This window comes from Pholcus phalangioides, unplaced genomic scaffold (assembly GCF_987345545.1).
Source record: "Pholcus phalangioides strain wild (caught in Gottingen) unplaced genomic scaffold, Ppha-v1.0 ptg000040l_1, whole genome shotgun sequence".
In the NCBI taxonomy this organism is placed as follows: Eukaryota; Metazoa; Arthropoda; class Arachnida; order Araneae; family Pholcidae; genus Pholcus; species Pholcus phalangioides.
In genome coordinates this window covers 1,192,479-1,216,661 of record NW_028301626.1, presented here as the reverse complement: position 1 = coordinate 1,216,661, position 24,183 = coordinate 1,192,479, and the positions used below count along the sequence as shown (strand labels likewise).

Sequence of the window (24,183 nt, the reverse complement as noted above, 5' to 3'; positions counted from 1 at the left end):
TTTTAACTCTCATAGCTATAAAAATGGTTTGCAGCAGCAAATCAAAGGCAGAAACTGGAAAAAGCTTGAGGGAAAAAACTCAAACTTATTACGAACCTTGTGGTGCTGCTCTGTGTGCAAACATGTGTGTTTTGAAGTGTACCAAATGCTAAAGCAAATTTTGCAAGATATATATATATTTTTTTAACAAAAACTATTTTTAGATATTTGTACAATATTTGGGTAAGTTTTTATTCAGAACTGTTTGAAATTTTATGTTGAAAAACGTTTTCTTATGCGGAACTTTTTTAAAACTCTGAAACATACTTTTTTAATTATTTCTCATTAAATATTAATTATTAGTACCTTTAAATAATTGCTATATTATATGAAGGAAAAGTGTTTGAAATTTCTAGCTAAAAAACTGTATATTCTAAGTATTTTCAAAAAAATCATGAAAAGTGCCAAAAACCCTCAGTCCACAGGGACAAAGTCAAAATAGCTCAGACCCGAAAGTGTTAAGGTTTCTACAATCTCCATAACCAAACTGTTAAAACTTCTCATCATGACCATTTGATAATATTCTCGAACTGAAAGCTGTCGTTTGGAGTGATTATGTCAAAAATTGCTTTGTTTTAAGTGTTTCAGATGAAAACTGATTTATATTTCAGTATATAAACAAAATTAGTAAAAAAATTAATTAAATGAAAAATTAATATTCTCAATTATTTTCCAATTTTACATCCAGAAGAATATTAAATTCTCACCTCACATCTCTAAAGTGAAATAATACTGATATTAGGTCATGAATTTTCAGATGAATCATTTTTACCATAGAGAAGAAACCTAATCCTTATTATCACAAAAAAATGAGTAACTTTGCCTGGTTTTAATTTATACAAAAATTGCCACGTTTTTAAGACAAATAAATTACACTGGTCGAATGGTCGACGCGTTTCGGCTCTTCAATGGAGAGCCGTCATCAGGACCTCGTGGTCAGAACTCACACGAATGAAAGACCACTCGGACGCAGCAAATACAAAGGCGAACTCTTCGGACGACCAGACGTAAACATCACTCTTCATTCGTGTGAGTTCTGACCACGAGGTCCTGATGACGGCTCTCCATTGAAGAGCCGAAACGCGTCGACCATTCGACCAGTGTAATTTATTTGTCTTAAAAACGTGGCAATTTTTGTATAAACTAATCCTTATTGGTACCAACAGTGGTCATAAATTTACAACTTCTTATATCGCTATTATTTTAACTTCACGTTTTGATTACTGACATTAAAATAATCAAATTCAAAATTTTTACTACATCATTATTTATGCGGATTTTTTTTGTTTTCTATTAATGTAGAGTGCTATACACAATGTTATGCCAGATGAATCCCAGACACTCCCGTCAGAGCGATCGCCACCTGTCAGAGAGATCAACATTCCTATAGATCTAATAGGGGAACCGCATATTGTTGCCAGTGGTATGCACTCAAATTCTTCTCAACCCAGGCGTGAAAGTTTGGATCCTCCACTCGATGATATCATGCTTGTAAATGATGTCACCCACACGGTTGCACCCAGAATCTTGAAGTTTAAAGTTCATTATAAGGAGAATATGATTCCTCTGGAAGTTCCAGAATCAGAAACTGTTGGTAAGCCTTTCTCATTCTATTTTTTGAGGGTATCTTTTACCTTGTTTTTTTTTTTTCATTTAAGAACAAATAACTGTTGCTTGTATGAGAGAATTTGTTATTTTCGAGATTATAGCTATCAGGGCCTGACCTTATATCCCAATGTTTAGTTTCAACTAAAACGTTGGAATTGGCACAATCAGACTTTGTGTGATTAATAAATTGAAACTCAAGGACAACACAGAATTTTCAGAATTTATGCTAGTTTGTCCACTAACTGGGAAATATGCCACTAAGTCTCCGAAAAATTCGAGAGAAAAATATATTAGACCATTTTTACAAGTAAAAAAAGTAATTGGATCCTAAGAAATTTGGCTGGCACATAAATTTTTTCTCAGATTTGTCTATTCTTGTAGTTAATTATGACATTGATGCAGAAGAAATTATTTTTCATAGTATTTCCTTAACAGCATTCATTCATCATTCTTATGCTCTTTCATTGAATTTGTGAAATTGGTAGTTTTGCTTTTGCAGCCGATAACAGCTGCATCTCTTAAAACTACAATTATAATGCTATTCAAAGAATAGGGGAATTTTGTCATTAAAACCAGAGTTGAGTTATTAAGACACACACACATGTTCATTTGTGAAATACATTGTCAAATCTCCACGCCAACGTGCATCTCTAGCAAACTTGACCATCCACATAAGATAAACCCTATCTCTGCTTCCACTGGCTGTCTTAAATTTAGTTCTTTCCGCATACCATAGCTAACTGGAGCTTACTCTCTCCTCCACTGTCGTTGATTCACCATTTATATTTTCGAAAAATTTAAACATTTTTTCTGTCACCATCAACCGTATTCTCATGTATAATCCTTGGTCAATATCATTGTATAAATAAAAATAAATAAATCCTATCATGAAGTGGTTATTTTACCCTCATTAAAAATTTCACATTTCAATAAAGTTCACTTTTCTTTTTCTCTTAAATCTATACTTCGTAATATGGTGCTGTTACGAAAATTCTATCTGAATTATTTTGAATTCATGAAATGTCATTCGTGTCTGTTGCAAATGATGTAGGCATCTATTTGAGTGTTTTAGTTATTGGTTCATTTGCTGCCTCTAAAATAACCATTCTTACTTTGTTTGTGTACTTCTATGAAAGAAACTTTTACTTAAAAGAAATTGATTACTTTGATTTATTTCACTGAAAAAGGCACCATAAAAGCAGTTCTTCACACAGAACTTGGGGTTCCTCCTTGTCGTCAAAATCTTGGAGGCTGGCCTAGGGTAGCATCGGCTAGTACATCTGGTCCGATAAGTGATCATGTAAGTTTTTTTTGAATGGGTTGTTAGCCATTTTATCTAACAATGTTTAACCATGTGATTTTTTTAGTATGAAAATTTCTTTTTAGTCCTTTGTATTTATCGTGTATTCTTTTAGTAAAAATTTAGTATGCTAAGAATACTATGCTTCAAGAAAAATTCCTCATTATAATTACTTTGGTGTATGTCTACAAAATTTTACTCTTTTTTTGTTATTTTGTAATTGAATATAATAAATTATATGAAATTTCTTGCATATTTTATCTGACTGTTGACATGGTAGTTACCAGGCCATTTTATAAGACATTCAAACTGGTGGACCACTTTGAAGAAAAGGCATCCAACAGTGTGGCAGTAGTCATAATCATTGACAAAAAAACAATAAGTTATTGCCCACGAGTGAAAATTTTTTCACTTTACTAGTGGGGTAAAGGGAAGGGCCGGTATGCCGAAAACCCCACCAGTTAACACGTTAGAAAAAAGCTTGGCAGTTACGATCTTATAAATGTCTTTCAAATCATGCTCGCTATAGTTGTAGATTTATCATTGTGTACATAAAAATTACAATATGTTGGGACAAAATGAATTTTGGAATCGTATGACTCAATTTTTAGAAGGTTAACTGCACTAATGTCGTAAGCCATACCCAGATAAATAGCAAAAAAAGTTTTAAGGGAAAAGTAATTTTGCATTATACAATTGATGCCAGTTTTTATGAACTTGTATGGACTTGATAATTAGTTCGTAAAATCGAAAGTTTATAAATAGGGAAGGGAATGAAAAAAAATAAAAAAATTAGTTTTCCCACATTTATTGATTTAAAAAAATAACTAATTTTTGTTCTCAAAATTTTGGTAGATATAAGGTAAGTACATATAAGAATCGATGTAAGATAAAATTTCACTCAAATTGCGCTACTCTGAAATATTTTTGGGAAAGTACCCACTTTCCACTGGAATCAGTTGTCACAGAAACGATCTTTTGCTAATCTTTTATTAGAAAACCCTATGTAATTTTTGGAATCCCATACTTTTTGGCAATTTCGGTCTTTGTAAGAGCTCACATATTAATTTCTTTCAAAATATTTTTTTTTCATCCAAAGTCAAGCACAATCTTTTCTGTTTTGTTGAAATTGTAATTGGCAAGGAGGAAAATAGACAAACAGCAGTTAGCTGAAGTAGAGTTCGGTTGACTCTGGCTTTATTAACATGCCATGGCCTTATCAACAAGCCTAACGCAACACTTTTCAAACTTTTTTGACTCAGAGTAATTTATAGTCTATAATTTCTATGGCGAAGTCCTGTCTGCCACTATTTTAAAATTTATTCATCAAAGTTACTGATTTATTTTCCTGGAACATTCGTGAAGGCCCCGGGAAGGGTACAGAGCTCTGTGGGGCAAAAGTTGAGAACCCCTGAGCTAATGTATCATACCATATCTCAAACCACTAGTTCAACCAATGAAAATGCACAAAGAGTGAATTACATTGTCTACGCATCTTCATATCATGGCCACCCCTGCCAACAGTCAAACCCTCCTTCCTGGCATGTGTTTGCAAGACACCTGCATGTTGGTCATGACAAAATTGGTGAACTCTCTCTCTTCCTCCACTCCCTATGTCTATTCCTTTAGACATGTAGAACATTCGAATTGAAGTTTGCTTTTTAGTACAACAAAATCAGGCAGCTGGAAGAATAAAATAACAGGAAATATAATAGCAGAAGAAAAACACTAGTTCGTAAAATAGAGCAGATTGTAACATTAGCTCTATGGCATGCTGTTCGGGATAAAAAAAAAGCATGTTCATAAAATGGAGCTTTGACTGTACTGTGCAATTTTTCATAATGATAAATTAAACTAAACCTTCAAATAAAATGAATTCAACGATATTTTATGTTTAGGTTTTCTATGATTTGAAATTTAGGTTAAATTAAAATCATCCTCCCCCACTTCCATATTTGTTTAAAAATTATTTATTAAATCAGAAGTAGGAATAAAATCTTTTTACATGGTATCAAAGATGTTGTGACTAGAATGCTAATGAATAAACTGCTTTCCAACAGAGATCTGTAGAGAATTTGTCTTTTCTTCTTTCCAATGCAAAATATTTCAGACTTGAGCTATTATTCATTGTACAGTGTGTACCTTTCTGATGTTAATTTATTTTATTTTCATGACTGTAGTCTGAGTGTAATGTTGTGTCTGCTGTATCTGATATCTATTATTATTAAGGATGCTTACAATAAAATGATGTTTGATTCTACAACCAATGTATTAGTTCACCCTTCTGAATAGAAAAGATAAATTTATATAATTTTTTATTTTTGGTATCCATAGACATTACTTTCAACAATGCATCTTCCTGGTGATTCAAATCTTTACCTCAATGAGGCAGAACCTTCTAACTCAGCATCCACAAGTCAGTGAGTATCTCAAACGTGTTTGAATTTTCTTGACGTCTTGGTTGTTTCTCCTTTTTAAAAAACAGTTACTTTCAAATAATGGTAATATAACTGGTACTGTATTATCTATTCAGATTTTAGTTGTTTCTTAAAAATGTGATATTTTTCGATTTAATTGAAAATTTTAGTATTTTCCAGTAATCCAGAAAAAATATGAAATACAGAATAATTTTTTTTTTACATTATTAGGACATGATTGATCCCAAATAAGATTCTAGTTTTACTTGGTTATTCATCAGTATTGGTCTGTTATGATCTTGATTGAATTAGAATAAATCTGAGTTATGTTTATTTTCATTCAGCAATTCATGTTGCCCCATTTGACATTAGTTACCATTGCTTGCTTACTAATTCAAATAATAAAGATTCAATCAAACTAGCAGATTCATTTGCAAGTTTGTGTTTTGTCCATTATTAATGTGAATTAAATGTTTTCAATAAAAGGTTTTTTTAAAGTCGTATTCTTAATTGCTCAAGTACAGAAACATAACTACTATATAGTTTTACAATTTTTATTTTAAATTCTCATAGGAGAGAAGATTCAATGGGTAGGGTCTATCAGCTCCACATCATGGACTTCACAAATAGTAAAGAGTATGACCTTTCATTCCCTGGTTCGAAAACAATACTTGAGGTAAAGTTGTGCATATATGCATGTATACCTTATTTTTACTCATGTGTGACATAAATTTTAAAATCTCTTTCACCATTTATGAAGAATATTGTGCTTGTGAGAGGTTTATCTGTAGTTTTTGCTATGAAAGATAAAACTTTTTGTGTTTGATATGACGACTTTTCCTCATAAATGAGTCAAACCATCAATAGCATGATCTGTTGATCTTTGTATGAAGGTCCATGTTTTCTTTTTGCAAAGTTAGCTTCTAATTTTAACAAATAAATTATGCACATAATTAAGGCTTATAATGTATTTCTAGAACATTTGTGGTTTGAAATAATGTGCGTATTTGTATGATATTTTATGTAATTAAAAAAATTTGTGTAAATCAAAAGTAGACAAATCTCAGGTCCTCACGGTGACTTAAAAAGTTGAAATTGATGTCTAAGTTTTTCTATGTGTGATTTCTAAATTTTACCTAAGAAAACTCTTATTTGTATTTCCTTATAAAATTTATTTTTTTCACATGAATTGAAATTTCCTATTCAATTGGAATTTCTTTAAACTTTAATGCTAATTATTCTTGAATGCATTTTTATTACCTAATCTCATGTAATATTTTTATATGTTTTACAAACATTAAGCCTGGTAATAAAATATGAAGTATGATGTTGAGCAATGTATAATGTAAAAAAGTATTAAGTTGAAAAATAAAATTGGGCTAACTTATAAGTTTTCTCATAATCCCTTTAATTTTGTATTTTCTTGCGTTATTTTGGTCCTGTATAAGAAATGAATATTTATATAAAATATAAGCATGTGACGAAATTCTCAATTGATTTACAATGAAGTAATTTCATGTTTTCATCAAATTCTTTCAGATCTTAAATACAGTACTCCAACACATAGCTAGTAGTTACAATTACCAATAACTTTTTCCGTAGATGACGTCATCAGCATGATTTTGACTTCGCTAAACTGGTCATAGACCTCTTGCGACCTTTTGAAGTTACTGTAGCTGTACTACCTATTTGCTTCATGCTTTTCATTTCATTTTTATAATTCTATTTTACTTGAAGAAATCCTTATATAAACACAGAATAAACAAGTGCCCCCCCCCCCCCAAAAAAAAAACAATCTAACTAATAAAAATTGTTTTTTCGGGTTCGAAGACCGACGTCCGTTTGAGTTAGTTCTCAACGTTTCCCCACCACTAGTGGTTGGCGGCATCAGGAGAATTGATAAACTGGATCAAAGTCAAGTTTTCCGGAGTCTCAGGTTGTATTTATGCACATAAGGGGCTTGAACTACACTATTGTTTTGCGATTGGTCAGTTGATTCTATGGCTGGCAGCGTATTGTAAACAGTTGTTATGCTGATAGAACCTGATTGGCCGAGAGATGTGGAGTTATCTGATTGGCTGTTGTCGTCATTCTGTTGCTGGATCTTGAAGGGGAAGGTTCTTGTTCTTCTGAGAGCTGGTGTGGGGGGCTTCGGCACTTTTTATATGCGTGGTTACTACGTCTGTTGAAAAGTCTGTTTTTGCGAATTAAGTAATTAGCATAATTATTTGGATTTTGATATTGTAACTGCTTTTTTATGTTCCTGTCATGTTGCTGTGGTTGTATATCTACGGGCTTATATGCTACAAGCTTCTGAAGGTATAACGGTCGTCTTTAATAGGCTGTAAAATGGCGTAACTTCTAGCGTCTTCGTCGCAAAAGAAGTTCTAAGAATATCTTTCGGTCGCCGTGGTTGTGTCGGTCACCGTATAGTGCATTCTACTGGATTTTTCTGGCGGTCGCCGTATAGTGTTGCTATTTTTAGAGCGGTCGCCGTATAGTGTTCGTGTATAGGTTCTTCTCTTGGTGGTTCCTGGCTAGTTGGGTAAGTACTGTGATTTTTATTATCATGGCATTTAGTTGCCCCTTCAGGGACCAGCTATTTGATAGGGACCTCTACGAGTTAGTTTTATGTGTTCCCTTGGCTAAAAAGTACTCTTGGATAAAACAAGATGTTTTTTCCAGAATTTTGGATTTTCTTGGAAAAATTTGGCTCGAAGCCCCTAAAAACCTCCTCAACTTAGTGGAAAATTGTAAGTTAGCCAAATGCTTAAATGAGCTCTTAGGAGTTCATGTAAAATACTTAGCAAGTGGTTCTGAAGAACTCTTTGAGTTAATCTTGCAAAAGATGACACATATGATTGAGCTATTTTCTTGTTGCTCTTGCACATATTTTACTCAGGGTGAAGCTGACTCTGAAATGAGTATTGGTAAGGCACATAGCATCCCTCCGGTCTACTTTGTGGGCTATATTTTGAGTAACTGGGATGATTCGGAAACTAGTGATTTTTCTGATATGGTAAATTATTTTTCTGATGTTATGGGAGCCAGTATTTTTGTGAGTATCACTACTGAAATGCTGATTTACTCTGGTAAAAAATTTTCACACCTTCCTATGAATTATAGGATGGATTTAATTAGGATGTCATTTTGGTCTGTTTGTAAAATTGCTTTGAGTAAATTTTGGACTTTTTGGATAAGGCAGAGGTGTGTTATAAATTCTAAGTTGCAACTTGCAATCGATATTGTTGGAAGAATGGTATCTTATTCCAAATTGAAAAAAGTTAAAATGAAAGAAATTAATGATATATTACTGAACTTTTGTTGACTCCGGTCACATATTGGATTTTTTTTGGGATAAAAGACCCCTTGTAAATAGTGGATTTTGAGGTTTTTAAATCCCTTGTAAATATTGGATTGGGATAAAAATCTCTTGTAAATAGTTTTTTGGGGAAAATCCCATGTAAATACTGGATATTGTAAATGGTATAGCATGAGGACTTTATCAGCAAAATAGCAAAAAGCATAAAGTATAATTATTGTTAAAAATTCTTGAATAAGACCCTCTTGTGTTAGTGGGACCCTGTAAATATAAAATTATGCCATGATAATAATGGTCGTAGTGCTTGTTTTTCAGGTTTAATCCTGAATTCTTATTTTGATACATAAATGAATCTTAACTATTGAATTATTAAGGTCTTTTTGCGTTCTAAGAGATGAGCGGTTTTTCTTACCTACCATCTTAGAAAAAATGGGTTTTTTGTTATCTTGTTTAACATCGGAAGATAAATTTTTTATCCCATATAGTTCCACAAAAATCTTGACTTTGATGTAGACGGTGATCTGTAAATGTGCTTGAATTATCATAAAGTGATTGTTTAAGAGCTTGCTTGCTGGATGTTGGACTTGCTGAAGAGAAACTTGTCTCCGTATGGACTGTGGTGTGCTTCGTGCAAAGAATTTTTAGTGTGACATTGGAAAACTCTCTCGTTATTGGACAACGTTTTTCCCGATTTTGACTTTAATTTTCCCCTCTATCTTTTCTTCTTCTACACACACAACTTTACACACATTTTCTAAACACAAATCTCTTTTTCACAGCCTTTTCATGGCACTTCCTAAGATGGCAGTTGGGATTAAATTCTTAGGAACCACCAAATCCAGACTTCTATTCAGTTCAGTTGAGAGCTGGTGTCCAAGATCTGCTCAATTTCAAAGTTTCTTCTCTTCTATTATAGCTGTTTTTGTGCTTGTATATTTCAATAGCCTCTATGTAGATTCGTGGGAAGAAGTGGTCAACATTAGCTATTACCTGTGTTTTGCTGAACTGTACACTGTGGTTGTCGTAAAGCGCATGCTCTGCCACCGCCGACTTTTCTGTTTGGCCCATTCTGCAGCATCGTTCGTGCTCTTTTATTCTCGTGGCCACAGATCTTTTTGTGGTTCCAATATATACCTGACCACAGGTGCACGGTATTTGGTAGATCCCTGGTGTTGATAGATGGTCACGGTGGTCTTTTGCTGATCGCAGCATTTCACATATTTTTCTGGTTGGTTTGAAAATAGTCTTTATATGATGTTTTTTCATGACCTCGCTGATTCTTGCCGTCACTCCGGGGATAAAAGGCAGCACAGCTCTTCCCAATTGATTGTGACTGCTCATTTTCTGTTGGTGATTCCTTGATGGAGCGTAAGGCTTTCTTGATGTCGTCTTTTGTGTACCCATTAGAGCGGAAAACTGATTTTAAGTGCTCAATCTCTTTACCTAGATCTTTTCCTTCACATAGTCTTCTTGCCCTCTCGATCAAGGTTTTCAGTACGCCTCGTTTTTGGTGAGGATGATGATTGGAGAGCTTATGAACATATCTGTTGATGTGAGTAGGCTTGCGATAGATGCTGTGGCCTAAACGTTGACCTTGATGGCTGACCAGAACGTCCAAGAACGGGATCTGTCCTTCTTTCTCTATTTCCATAGTGTACTTGATGTTCTCATGAATTCCGTTGAAATGGTCCAAGAATCGGTGAAGATTTTCTTTACCATGCCCCCAAACAACGAATGTATCGTCAACGTAGCGGAGCCAAATTGTTGGTTTGAGAGGCGCTGTTGTTACTGCCTGCTCCTCGAATTTTTCCATAAAGAAGTTGGCAACTACCGGGCTCAAGGGGCTTCCCATAGCTACTCCATCCGTCTGTTCATAGATGATGTTGTTCCAGGTGAAATAGGTTGTAGTAAGGCAAAGCTGGAAAAGGCCTACTATATCTTTTTGGAATATTTCATCAAGTAATGCTAAGACGTCTTTCAGTGGCACCTTGGTGAACAATGATACAATGTCGAAGCTCACCAGTATATCATCAGGTTGCAAGTTGATATTTCTTATTTTTTCGACTAAGTGACCAGAATCTTTCACAAATGTGCTTGTTTTTCCTATGTGTGGCTGCAAGATGGTGGTTAACACCTTGGCTAGATTGTAGGTGGGAGATCCAATGGAACTCACAATCGGCCGCAACGGAACCAGTTCTTTATGTACTTTCGGCAAACCATAAATGCGAGGAGAAAGTGTTTCTGTTCTGCAGATACCTTTTTTCTCATTCTCAGGTAAAGACGAGGATTTTACCAAACTGTTCATCTTCCTCAGGATCTTTTGTGTTGGGTCTTTTTTGAGCACTCTATACGTTGATGGATCCAAGAGTTCTGTCATTTTACGGCCGTATTCTCCTGTCTTCATTATTACTGTTGCATTTCCCTTGTCTGCTGACAGAATGAGAATATCTTTATCGGAGTTGAGGCTCCTAATCGCTCGTAGTTCGGCTGCTTTTAGATTTTTCCGGGGTGGCTTGGCTCTTGTCAGAATTCTGGATGTTTCTACTCGTATTTCTTCTGCTTGCTCTTCTGGCATGTTTCTCATGGCTGCTTCAACATTTGCGATGATTTCTTCAGTGGGAATTTCGCATGGGGTGAAGGCAAAATTTCCTCCCCCACCAAATTCATCACCCTTAAAATGAGCAGTCACAATCAATTGGAAAAGCTGTGCTGCCTTTTATCCCCGGAGTGACGGCAAGAATCAGCGAGGTCATGAAAAAACATCATATAAAGACTATTTTCAAACCAACCAGAAAAATATGTGAAATGCTGCGATCAGCAAAAGACCATCGTGACCATCTATCAACACCGGGGATCTACCAAATACCGTGCACCTGTGGTCAGGTATATATTGGAACCACAAAAAGATCTGTGGCCACGAGAATAAAAGAGCACGAACGATGCTGCAGAATGGGCCAAACAGAAAAATCGGCGGTGGCAGAGCATGCGCTTTACGACAACCACAGTGTACAGTTCAGCAAAACACAGGTAATAGCTAATGTTGACCACTTCTTCCCACGAATCTACATAGAGGCTATTGAAATATACAAGCACAAAAACAGCTATAATAGAAGAGAAGAAACTTTGAAATTGAGCAGATCCTGGACACCAGCTCTCAGAAGAACAAGAACCTTCCCCTTCAAGATCCAGCAACAGAATGACGACAACAGCCAATCAGATAACTCCACATCTCTCGGCCAATCAGGTTCTACCAGCATAACAACTGTTTACAATATGCTGCCAGCCATAGAATCAACTGACCAATCGCAAAATGATAGTGTAGTTCAAGCCACTTATGTGCATAAATACAACCTGAGACTCCGGAAAACTTGACTTTGATCCAGTTTATCAATTCTCCTGATGATGCCAACCACTAGTGTTGGGGAAACGTTGAGAACTAACTCAAACGGACGACTGTCTTCGAACCCGAAAAAACAATTTTTATCAAATGATGGCCGCGAAAACCTTATCAACTTTTTAATCTAACTAATGCTACATTTTTAAATCCTGTTCTAGCATATTGCGCAATAAACTATAATAGACTTGTATGTATATATGTATGCAAAATCATTCTTAACTTTTTCTGTTTTCAGATCAAATCAGATCTTCGTGATGTGACTAATATTCCGGTTCGATTTCAACAGTGGGCTGGGTGGCCAGATGCTGCCAGCAGAGATGAAAATGTAAGTTCAAAAAAATTGAAATTTGAATGTCACCTGTCAGCAGTGCTGTAACTAGCCATTCCTGTGCCCTGTGCAAGAATTTGCATTTAGGCCCCTTCCGGCCCATTCTCGTGCCTAGAATGACTCATTTAGGTCCATTCTGCCCTCCCCCCTCCAAGTGGGCCCTGTGCGAGTGCGCCTATTGCATCTGCCTAGTTATAGCACTGCCTTGCAGCCATGTAGCTATTAGTAGAGCATGCTATCTACTAATCATGTTATATTGTTTTCCACAGAATTTTTCCACAGCCAGGTTCTCATTTATCATATTGCTCTTTCAAAATGCAGGTGAAACTTGGGGAACTTGATTTAGAAGGTCCTCTGGAGCTTATATTAAGCAGAGATGAAACGAAGAAACCCAAAAATAAGGTATATTAAGTTATGCTGATTCTGCTATCACAATCTAACATTAAGGAAATGGATATTTTTTGGATGTTATGCTGAGGTGAACTCAAAAAAAAAAAGTAATCTGGTCTCCACCGGGAATCGAACCCAGGCCCTCTTTCCCGGTTTGCAAGAGTGCCTGGGTTTGAGTCCCAGTGGAGACCAGGTGACTTTTCTTTCAGAGTTAACCTTGGCATAACATCCAGAAAATATCTGTTTCTTTAATAGATTGGGCTGAGAAGAAAAAAGTGTTCATAGCACAATCTAACATTGTTAAATGTAATCTGGTATTAGTTGAAACCTTAATAAACTAAAGTATAGGATCCCAGTGGTGATGATTTTCTTTTCATTTGAAAAAAATTAAAATTGTGCCTGTTTTAAGCATAAATTTCAATTTGACTATGTACAGAAAAAATAAAGGGGGATTTTTTCCTTGCATACACACAGTATCAAGTGTATTTCCAACTGTTTGTGTAGTTAAATATGCATTACATGTAGATATGAATGCATCATTAATTAAATTGTTCTTGTAAATATTAGTGGTAAAGTTTTAATTTTTCGAGCATGTCTCTGATTTTTAACATTTATAAATGCTGATATCTTTGATTGAATAATTTTTTTTGTTTATATGTATCTTTTTTTTCTTTTTTCTTTGGCATTCACACATTTGATTAAAACATCAGTTTTTTAATCAGCTTGTGGTTCTTACGTCGAGTGAGAGTAGTGAAAGTGACTTCGAAGATGCAGCAGAATGTTTCGGTGTTGATGATGACATGTTTGCGGCAGGTTCATCTCCAAACAGAATTATGCCTCTAAGTAAATTATTTTTGACTAATGTTTATATATAGATCATATTAGCGTGTAATGCCAACAATTCCTTTCCATTATGAGAATTTTTGTTTGTATGTGCTGAAAATTTAAATTGATCATTCGTACATTACAGTTCCAGAAAATTTAGAAAATGAAGCAGATGCAGTTGTTCATTTTGAAAGAGAGTTCACAAATAGGTAACATTTCTCACATTCAATTTGCTACTTTGTCTCAGTTAAGTTGACGTTTTTTTTTCTTTCGCTCAATCAATATAAATTGCTGAAAAAGTTTACAATTTATATAGAATTAGTTGTTTCCATTCAACCGATCCTTTTGAATTTATTCCTTGAATAAATTATAAAGAAAATGATTTTTAAAAATGTCCTCACTCTTTGGTTTTTTTAATGCTATTTAAAGTGATTATAATTAGCATATTGAAACTAGCATTTAGTACAATTCCTTAAAACATCTCTAAAGGTTCTGTGAGAAATCAAGATGAATAGCAGTGATAAATAAGTTCCATCATTGATTTAGGGAACTTGTACATTTTAAGAGGATACTAGCATACCAGGGTTGATCAAATCACTTAAAATTGTAAAAATATTTATAAGCCTTCTTCAAATAAGCTGCGTATATGTGTTTTTTATTACTATCATCATCAATTATGTCACTTACTAATCTACTATTTTTTGAAACAAAAATCGCTGATTGCATTTCACTGTTTGCTTGAAAATTGTTGCTGTATTATTTGAAATCAAACATGGTGCTTTCTTAAGGTATGGAGCACTTCATCCGCAGTTCTATCAAGGCACACTTGCTGAGGCATTACAAGCATCTTGTCAGAAACCTGCTCGAGAGGTATTCATATTATCTGATTTTTATTCATAGTAAAATTCAAATCCCAAAGTATTCAAGTTTCCGCAAATTGTTTCTGTTGATGTCAAAATTTGAATTTAATATTGAAAATTCTGTGTTAATTATTTCTCACGTAAAGAAAGCCTTTTAATTGCATTATACTATGATGTAATGTTTATGGGAACTTTAAAAATCTTAATGATTATTTTCAGTTTTTCTGTCAGTTTATATTATCATGATTTGAGAATAGTTTTATTCATCATAATTTTTCAGAGACACCCACTTGCTATTTATGTGCACCATGATGCGAGCGTTCTCACAAATGTGTTTTGCTCTCAGCTGCTATGTGCTGATTCTGTCATCTCGTATTTAACGCAAAACTTTGTTACGTGGCCTTGGGATATATCTCAGCCAGCAAATGAAACAAGGTAAAATCACATCTAATATATATTTTTCAATATTGTTTCTCAACATTTTTGTTTTTAAATTACATCTCAATTTTGTGTATAAAATGAAAAACACAAAGAAGTATTTGGGTGAAGAGTACCATTATTTAATGTTATTTAGTTGGCAGAATGGTGATCAGAGCATTGTATAAATAAAACTCCATTCCTTGTTCATCACCAGAGCACCTGTGGCCTATTTTTGAATAAAGAAATATCTCTTTATATATAGACATATCCCGTTGTTAGCCCTTCGTGTTTCATATGTGAAGATGTTTTTATTTTCTATGTGTTTTTCTTTCCCTTTTTTTTTCATTTGGCAAATAAAAGCAATAGTAGTACCAATCCACTCATGTGTTAGGCATGCCCAAAATATTTTTCTGTTAGAAGGTTAATGGTTGGCAGCTTTGTAACTTTGTCTTCGGATTTTTAATGAAAATCTAATCTTGTTATTACTTCGTGAAAAATATTTGTATAGACAAAAATTGCTGGTGAACATTTTCTGCAGTTTTCGTCATTATTAAACCATTATTCATATAATGTCATTCATTTATATTTTGTGATCTGTATATGTTCTCTTTCTGTATAGGCTCATGAATTCTGTATCACTTCTGCTTGGTCCGGGAGTTGCTCATGCCTTAAGAGCTTTGACCGTTCAGAATCTACCTGCTTTGATCATCATTTCTAGATTGCGGTCAACTAGTGAAGTCCTCACTGTGATCTCAGGTGAGTTGATATTTACATTTAATTTTAAAGGGATGGAGGAATTTATATATATATATATATTTTGCTTTGGTTCTTCAACTGCTCCTATCATTCATAGAGATCTTTGCAATGCGATACTCTCATTATATATTCATGATTTGCCTTCACACGAATAAGAGACAAAAAATTTTATATATGTCGCCAGTGCTTCTACTTACTTTTAAAATAAGCACAATGCAACTAAAAAAACTAGAATCAGTTGTATGTTGGTTTTTCTCTTTCCTATGGGTAGCTGAGAACCCCCATTTTTCCCATCGTGTGATTGAAGAGTAAATCATTTTGTTTTACTAAGGGCTGTTTAACCCCTTGACAGTAATGCCCAAGTTCAGTTCAGGCAACAAAAAACATTTTATATATGTGGTTTGATTATCATATTTTAAACACTATTTTACAAAAAAAAAGTGTTTTCTTTTCCATGAAGCCCAAATTGACTTTGTCTTTTAATCAGTCAACTGTCCAATTAATTTCTTCGAGCGTTACCTGCAGTGCCCAATTTTTTTTTAAGATGCACGCCTTTTCCCCATTTTTCCCTTTTCTTGGAAGTTTGAAATATTAAAATATTTTTTTATAGCTTGAATGTGTCGAGACGTAATATAACATCCCAAAAGGGGGGGGGGTCATAATGTCCTGTGACTAAAAGAAATGCTGTTGACGGATTTATGTAGAATCATAGTAGTTGAACCTTTGCTAAAAGATATATGAGTAATACAAATAATGCCACAACAGGCAAAATGCCCAACGAGGTGGCTGAGAAAAAAGATGCCCATAAAAATATGGATGTCATATATTTCAAAAATACAGCATTCCAATTAAAAATGAAATAATTAAATAATGAATAATAAAACATGTGTCTTCCCAAGGTAATCGGAAATCGAAAAAACAAAAGGCGAGGGGGGGTGCAGCTTTTTGCAAAACATGACAAAGATAATACAATAGACTCTCAGTAACTCGACACCCTAAAAGTATCGACAAACATGTTGACTTAAGCTGATGTTGAGTTAGTTAGCTGGGTTTCGCTCTAAATTTTTGTCCGATCGTTTTTGTGTACATAATTATACGCATTCAAACGATTTGACTAAATAAAATGCTAATTCTCTCATTAATTTTAATTTGGGGTTGTTTCATAATAGAATCGAAACATGTAAATAAATTTACCTCATGAAAAATAATCAAGTATATTTGTTTGTTTTTCTTTCCGCAGAGAAAACAAAAATTCTACACTTCCGTTCAGTTTATCCCGCTATTGTTAGGCTTTTACCTGAGTGCATAGGAATCGACGTATCACAGCTTTCAATGCATCATGGAGAGATGAACTGCAGGTTTTTGATTTTCCGATTAAAAAAACTAACAGTTTCAATTTTTCTAGTTTGCAGCCAAAAGAACTGTCAAACGATCTTTGTGTTTTTTACCTCCTTCACATTTTTCGCCTTTGAAGGCAAGCGTTTGGTTAGGCAAAAGGCGAAAAAATAAGTGTCTCATCACAATTAAATACATCTGCATCTTTATACTCTTCTATAATTTTTGGTTTCAGAATATCATTCTTCCAATTTTCAACATTTTCTTGAGATGCAGGTATGCTCTTTCCACAAACTTTCCTAAAAACAATGCCATGGCGCTGTTTGAATCGGGTCAACCATCCACTGCTCGCAGTAAAATACCTTGAATGAGATTTTTTGCGAAACCATTTGCTTTCTCTTGAATTATTGGTCTGGATAATGGGATTGAGTGAGATCGAGTGGATTTGAACCACAAAAGATTTGCTTCTATGTCACTGAAGTCTGATTTTCTTATGCATTTTCTGCTTGGTTCATAAGATTCAAATGCTGACAAAAATTTTTCCTTATTTTTGGCAAATGTTGAAATAGTGTTCCGTGCAACTCCATATTCTTTGGCGAGTTCAAGAGACAACCAGATGACATATTCAGCGTCTTACTAAGCTTTAGCTCTTTTTTTTTTTTACTCTTTTTCGAAGAAATCGGGAAACTGAGTTCCACCGAAAACATTCTTTACAGCAGACGATATCAAAACTCCCACTAGATAAGATTTTCATCCCTATTGGATGTTGACAATACTCACACGTTTTTTTGACCATGAAAAGAATGAAAGACCTTTTTTGGAAACTCCACTAAAATGATAAGCCAGCCAACAGATTTCAAACATTCATTCTTCACATACACGACTCCCCCCCCCCCCCACCCCCAATGCAAAAAAGGGGACCCATCATAGAGAATAAAGAAACAAAGAATTCTCAAAGTACCCATGAACAATGTCAAAAAATTCTTATAACTGATAATAGAAGGCCAATTGTAAAAACCAGTCATGGTGAAGAGACAAAAATCGTAGTCGACTTAAGCGGAGTTAAGCCAAACATGTGTCGAGTTAGAGAGGTTTTCCTACATTGAAATTAGTATTGTGCCAACCAAGGGAATAATAGATGTCGAGTTATCCGGATAGTCAAGTTATCCACGTGTCGAGTTACCGAGAGTCTACTGTAGTAATAATAATCTCAGACCTTGAAATATAATTTTTCAACTCCATCTAGTGGTGAGATAATAAAGTAGAAGGGTGGCTTGTACAGATGGCAGCACATGAAAGACAAATTATTTCGTCATACCTATGTGAAAAAGACTGAAAAGTCTGCAAATGCCATCATAACCACTTGACTGGTTAAATACCTTATTGATATAATGCACAACAACGAACCAAGAAAAATTGGTGAATGAAATTTTTCTGAAATCAATTGCACTGTTAAGAGGTTAATAGCAAGTTTGTGGTTAGAGACACAATTAATGTTATATTCTAGAATTTTCTGTACTATTCTTAATATCAGTATTTTCAAATCATTTTAGGTGATGTGTGTTTAGACGAATTGATGACTCGTTTGATGCAAGCAGTTGATGTGTTTACAACTGAAGTATCTTCAGAAATAAGAGAAGAAGTAAGTGTAGAAGAAGTCTATATATATTATACATGGATAAAGCATAAATACTAGAAAATTTTACAATTGATTTTGAAACAAAGATAAGGGAGGAGTAGTGTGTTGTTATTCACAATGCCTGTCCATACCATGATTTTGAGACAGAAACAGTGAATGTAAAACACAATATTTTTTTTCTTCTGATATGTTTCCTTTTTATGTCCAATTAACTGATTTTCATAATAGCTCATGATAATGAATTTGAATTCATCTCAAATAAAATTGCCTTTGAGCGAGGATTATTTGATTGAATCAGGATTGTTCCAATATTGATATTTGTTGCATTTTGCCACTTTGGGTTAAAGATGATGATGATACAGCACATAAGCATGCTTTCATGAAAACAGCGGAACATCATTGAGCTAAAAGGACGTAATTGAAATAGAGTTCAGGTACATCCATCATTTGCAAGTTCTGCAAAACTATTTTGATGGTGTATTTCTCTGCAGGCATGTGGTTTTATCGAGATGAGATTTTATTCTCAAAAACTTGCAAGGAAATTTTCTACTAGAAATAGTTTCGTAGTTTTTTTGAGTGCATAAATTATTTGCATCAGTTATGATATTTTTTTCAGTTTTGGAAAATGATTAAGATGATCTGTGTTGAAATTATTATAGGAGGAACGAGAAGCTAGGGAACAAGTCAAGCGAGAGCAAGATGCAGCCTATGAAGAATCTCTGATGGCAGATCGTGCAAAGGTGTTATTTCAGCTCATTTTTCAAGGGAAAAATATTGTTTTTATTTCATTTTTACACATGATTTACAAACATAATGTTACATTTAATTCAGTCGAACGTATATTATTGATCAAAAACAATTACATCCACTTCAAATCCGGCAATTCTGCTAAAGTTGCAGATGACAGCACTAGCAAACACATATAACAGGCAAAAGTTTGGTAATATACATATGTTAGGGTCATGCATATACATACTCACACAACACATTCCGATATGCACAGATTTGTTAGAAATTCCACAGAGGAATATGTACGAGGTGCATGTTCAGTTCATTAGTAGTTGTAGCCGTTATAAATATAACATTTTAATATTCAAAATAACTCTAAAATCATTGCTAGGTAATTCACCTAAAGAGCAAAATTTACTTCAGTTGAATTCAAACCCATGAATTTTGTAATCCATGTAGATCAGTGTTTACGAAAATGGGCAATATCGCCTCATGCAAGGTGGGGGGGGGGGGGGGGGTATTCAAAGCCATGGATATGACATAGGATCCTATCGATTCATTTAAATTGGGAGACAATAACAAGAAAATTTCTGAAAAATGGGCAGTAGAACAGAAAGGTTTGTGTAGCTAACATAGATGATACACAATGATATACAATGAATGAATATTAAAATTTTTAATTCAAATGTTGAATGCGAAGGTTTTTAACAGTTGGCTGATGCGAAGATATATATTTAGGAAAGAGAAAATTTAACTGCCCTTGTGGGGAATTGAACCCACATCCTCTCACTTTGCCAGGAGAGCGCCGTAGACCACTCGACAAAAAAGGCAACAAATATCTCAATATTTCCTCGAGCTTGTGTGCACTGAATAGGACCGTACATGGACATCATTCTCTGACAAATGTTATATATATATATATATATATATATATGCTCTTCTATACTTGCTATGGCATGGTTATTTCAAAGGGAAGAGTGGCAGACAAAATGTCTGTACTCTTCTCAATTTCAGACCAGGGCTAAATGGCTCAGAAAACTTATTGAGTTGCCAGAATGACGTCTCAACTATTATTTTTATTATTTTCTTTAGGCAGCAGCCAGGAAGCAAGAGGAAGAAGAGAAGCAGAAGAAAGATATTGAAGAAGAACAGATTCGGCAAGAGCAAGAAGAGATCAAAAGGGTATGTAATTCAATCTCAAAACAGTTTTTGGTTTCTCTAAAAATATCCAATGATAACATCTCTCTCCTGTCAACATTATATTCATTGTTTCCTTTTACTAATATTATCAGGCAATGCAGAAGTCTTTAGCTGATCAGCTCCCACCTGAGCCGCCAGAAGGAGATCACAATCTTCCTGTCAGTCACATCCGTATCCGCTTGCCTAATGGCATTATGCTAGAACGTCGTTTTCTTGCAACTGATCCCTTAAATCTTCTGCTTACCTATATTGGCTCACAGGGCTATCCAGTTGACAATTACAAAGTGCTTGCCAGCTGGCCCAGGAGAGATGTGAGTATAGAAACACATGACAATGGTTCATGAGCATGATGCATGCTTCAGTTCGTTCAGAAACCATTTCATATCAAATGTTGATAATTCAAACAGCTTTCATAAATTTTTCTGTCGTCAACAAATCTTGTTGATCCAAATTTTAATAAGGCTCCAGTGTAGTATGCAGCTGAGTCACTTGTTTAAGAGGGGGGTTGGAAATGAGAAAAAAATTTCCAACATACCGAAAAGTATACAGTTCATTTCAAAAGTTTAAAATGAAGCTCCTTCCAGTGGATAATTTCTGAAGCATTTCTATATTTATAGAAGGAAAAATTCTACAAAAGAACATTTAGAATATCAAAAATACAAAAAATCGCTTCCTCAAAAGTTTAGAGAAAAATTCAAATTTCTAGAATTGCAGGTTTTTAATAGCTAATAAACTTTTTCTAATAACCTAAAACACATGATCCTCCATGGATCTTATTGAATTCTGTAGGATTCCAATATTAATACTGTACCATGCCTCTTCGACAAAGCTCTTTAAATTATCAACAGTCAAATATTGTTTTTTATTTATCATTATTATTTTTTCAAATACATACACACAATCAGACAAAAGTACAAAAAACACGGTGAACGTCACAGTACAAAACAATACAATATAGACAAAAACAATAAAGAGAAAAACACACTTTGTGATACAGTTATTACAATGCAACAGCATTAGTTAGTAAGATATTTTAGTTATTTATTATAGTATTCTATTCATTATTCGTACATCTGAGAAATATTCAGGCGGGAATAATGAGAGATCAAAGTATATTACTGTATTATCTTCGTTATAAGTTTCTTATAATCGACATAATGTGTCTTTTGTGGAATTTGTAGCATTAATTGTATTGTTATACCCTAGAATACTACTAGACAGTTAACACGTAGTTTTGATCAGATTTTTTAGTTAGTATTCTAGGGTTAATGCTATGAAAATAGTTCAATATTTTTTTAGACTATAGGAGTGGTTTTTTTAGAAAAGTGTTTTATTTCTTTTTGGGACATGACATGTTTTTATGTCTAGCTGAATTTTTATTTTAGTTTTTATCAACCAATTATTATTTAGTAATGTAAATTTTACAATCCTGTGCATATAATTTTGTGTCAGTGTTAACGTATGACATTCTATTTTATTTGGGTGAGAAGTGATATATGTTGGTATCTCATGGCCCTCAAGCACAAATTCCATAATTCAAAATTGAATACATTAAAATTTCATCTAAGGGCCACCTCTGAACAATAGCCACATTTTTTGGAATCAAACGTGTCCCATAGGCTTATCATTACAAGAAACCTCCAAACAACGATTTCCAAACAGCAGCCACTTTCGACATGGAGTTTGGAAAAAAATACACATATCAGATGAGAAAAAATAATTTTTACGCTAATTTTTCAAGGGAGTTTTCCCACTCCCCGAACTTTATGGGGGGGAAAAAAGATTATATATACTTTCTTTCCCTGGGTACAAATGCTAGATGGGTATATCGAAGGCAGTGGCCAATCTGAAACTGATTCATTTTTACTATTAAAGAGCTGTTTTGTGGCAGCTGATCTTTGAAGACATTGTGAAGTCGAAATATCCAGTTTGGTGCTCCTATATCTTCTCTAGTCTGTAGGAAATTGTTCTCAAGGGTATTATCATAAGAATCCGAATTTTGAAGACCGTTCCAAAAGTTATGGAGGCCCGACTATTAGAAGCAAATGCTAGCCTTACCATTACAGAAGTGCCATCTTTCTGTCTGTTGAAAAAAGTTCTTAAGTCTTTCCTCACTCCCCAGTAGCTTTTGTAATTTTACAGTGTCATTTTTTGTGTTTAAGCCAATCTTTTAATGGTTTTTTCTTCGCATAAATTTGTACTGCATTGCCTACCACAATTAGTTGTGGGATCTTTTAGACACATGTTGAGTCAATACATGATAAGTGCTGCATTTTGACCTTCTTAAAGCAGTCAATGTTTTTTACTGCTTTTTTCTTTTCTTTTTTTGCTTTCAAAAGAAGTACAGTGATACCTTGGCTAGTGAATACCTGAACTTACTAATTTTTTGGCTTACGAAGATTTTTCCATGATTTTTCTGCCTTGGCTAATGAATACAGATTTGGCTAATAAACATTTTTGCTGATATGGATGCAATTGCTAACATGAGGTGAATTTTCATCCAGATCAGAATTCCTGTCATTCGAGCCTGATTTGCTCATGTTGACTTCAAAATATTTTTCAGATGTACTTTCACTTCTGTTTCTCAAAGGTTTTGAACCATTTCATGCAAAATGAAAGATTCAGCTAATAAGAAATGCATCGATGATAAAAGGGGGCCTATGTTTTCAGAACACAGATTTTTTAGTGCAAGACTCGTAGCATCAAACTAAAGAGTCTCGACATTCCAGGAGCTTGTTTTTCCCATCTGTATGTATCATACACAGAAATGAGCTGACCAAATCACAAATGGATTAGGACACCTACGAACTCAACTGGGTTGCATCAACACCAGCTTTAGTAGAATAAAGTTTAGAGCCTGATTAGTCTATATTTTATAGATGTAGACTACTCATTTATCCAATGAAGCTGTTCAGCTCAGCTTTCACTTAGTTTTTTTTTTTATAGTACTTTTTATCATTTTATAAAACTTACTTTTTCAAATTTTTGGCTTTAACCTGAAACAAATTAAACAATTTCCCATAGAAACCTATGGGGAAATCATGTTTCGGCTAACACACACACACACAAACATGATTCAGAAAGGAATTATCTTTGTTAGCTGAAGTATCTCTGTACTCCCATGATTTCGTCATACAAAATATGCTATGAGCATTTTTTCTTTAAATGAAAACCAGTCAGCTTTCCACTTCTATAATATCATATCCCTGATATACCGTACAGACAAAATCGTCAAAATTTACATATAATCGGAAGTTTTTCCAAACTTTTAAGACAGCCATTTTTCAAATTTTTGAATTTAAAAAGTTAATTTCCTTGACAATGGCTGAAGTTTCAAGTAAGCTTTCGCATTCTGATGATGAGGGAAAAAATTTGAAACAGTACCCCATGACGCACACAATCAAAAATCTAGTGTCTGAACTTTTGAGACACTTTATTCAGGGCACTTGTTCTTTATATGTTCGGGACTTGGGCAAATATGAATTTTTGGGACCTCTTGTATATAGACTTCTTTGAGGTAGAGGCTAATGCAGGAGAGAGGGAAGGTCATGTGGGTTATTTCTAAAATTCAAAAAGCAACTAATTTTGGGGCTCTGAAAATTTGTGGGCTTTGGGCAA

The 24,183-nt window shown here is 34.2% G+C and overlaps 1 protein-coding gene across 2 annotated transcripts in view; it reads left to right on the top strand.

Moving 5' to 3' along the window:
• casp (Fas associated factor casp) overlaps positions 1-24,183 on the top strand; it is a 33,678-nt gene that overhangs the window by 7,544 nt on the left and 1,951 nt on the right. The window contains exons 3-17 of one of the 2 annotated variants that reach the window (XM_089254238.1): positions 1,342-1,633; positions 2,835-2,947; positions 5,282-5,367; positions 5,938-6,040; positions 12,319-12,408; positions 12,733-12,813; positions 13,524-13,644; positions 13,772-13,835; positions 14,415-14,496; positions 14,767-14,921; positions 15,526-15,662; positions 18,551-18,639; positions 19,296-19,376; positions 20,458-20,547; positions 20,658-20,876. In XM_089254238.1, coding sequence (XP_089110364.1) covers positions 1,342-1,633; positions 2,835-2,947; positions 5,282-5,367; positions 5,938-6,040; positions 12,319-12,408; positions 12,733-12,813; positions 13,524-13,644; positions 13,772-13,835; positions 14,415-14,496; positions 14,767-14,921; positions 15,526-15,662; positions 18,551-18,639; positions 19,296-19,376; positions 20,458-20,547; positions 20,658-20,876 — 1,803 coding nt within the window. Of the gene's footprint in view, positions 1-1,341; positions 1,634-2,834; positions 2,948-5,281; positions 5,368-5,937; positions 6,041-12,318; positions 12,409-12,732; positions 12,814-13,511; positions 13,645-13,771; positions 13,836-14,414; positions 14,497-14,766; positions 14,922-15,525; positions 15,663-18,550; positions 18,640-19,295; positions 19,377-20,457; positions 20,548-20,657; positions 20,877-24,183 lie in introns of both variants that reach the window. The other variant, XM_089254237.1, reaches the window with a different exon arrangement.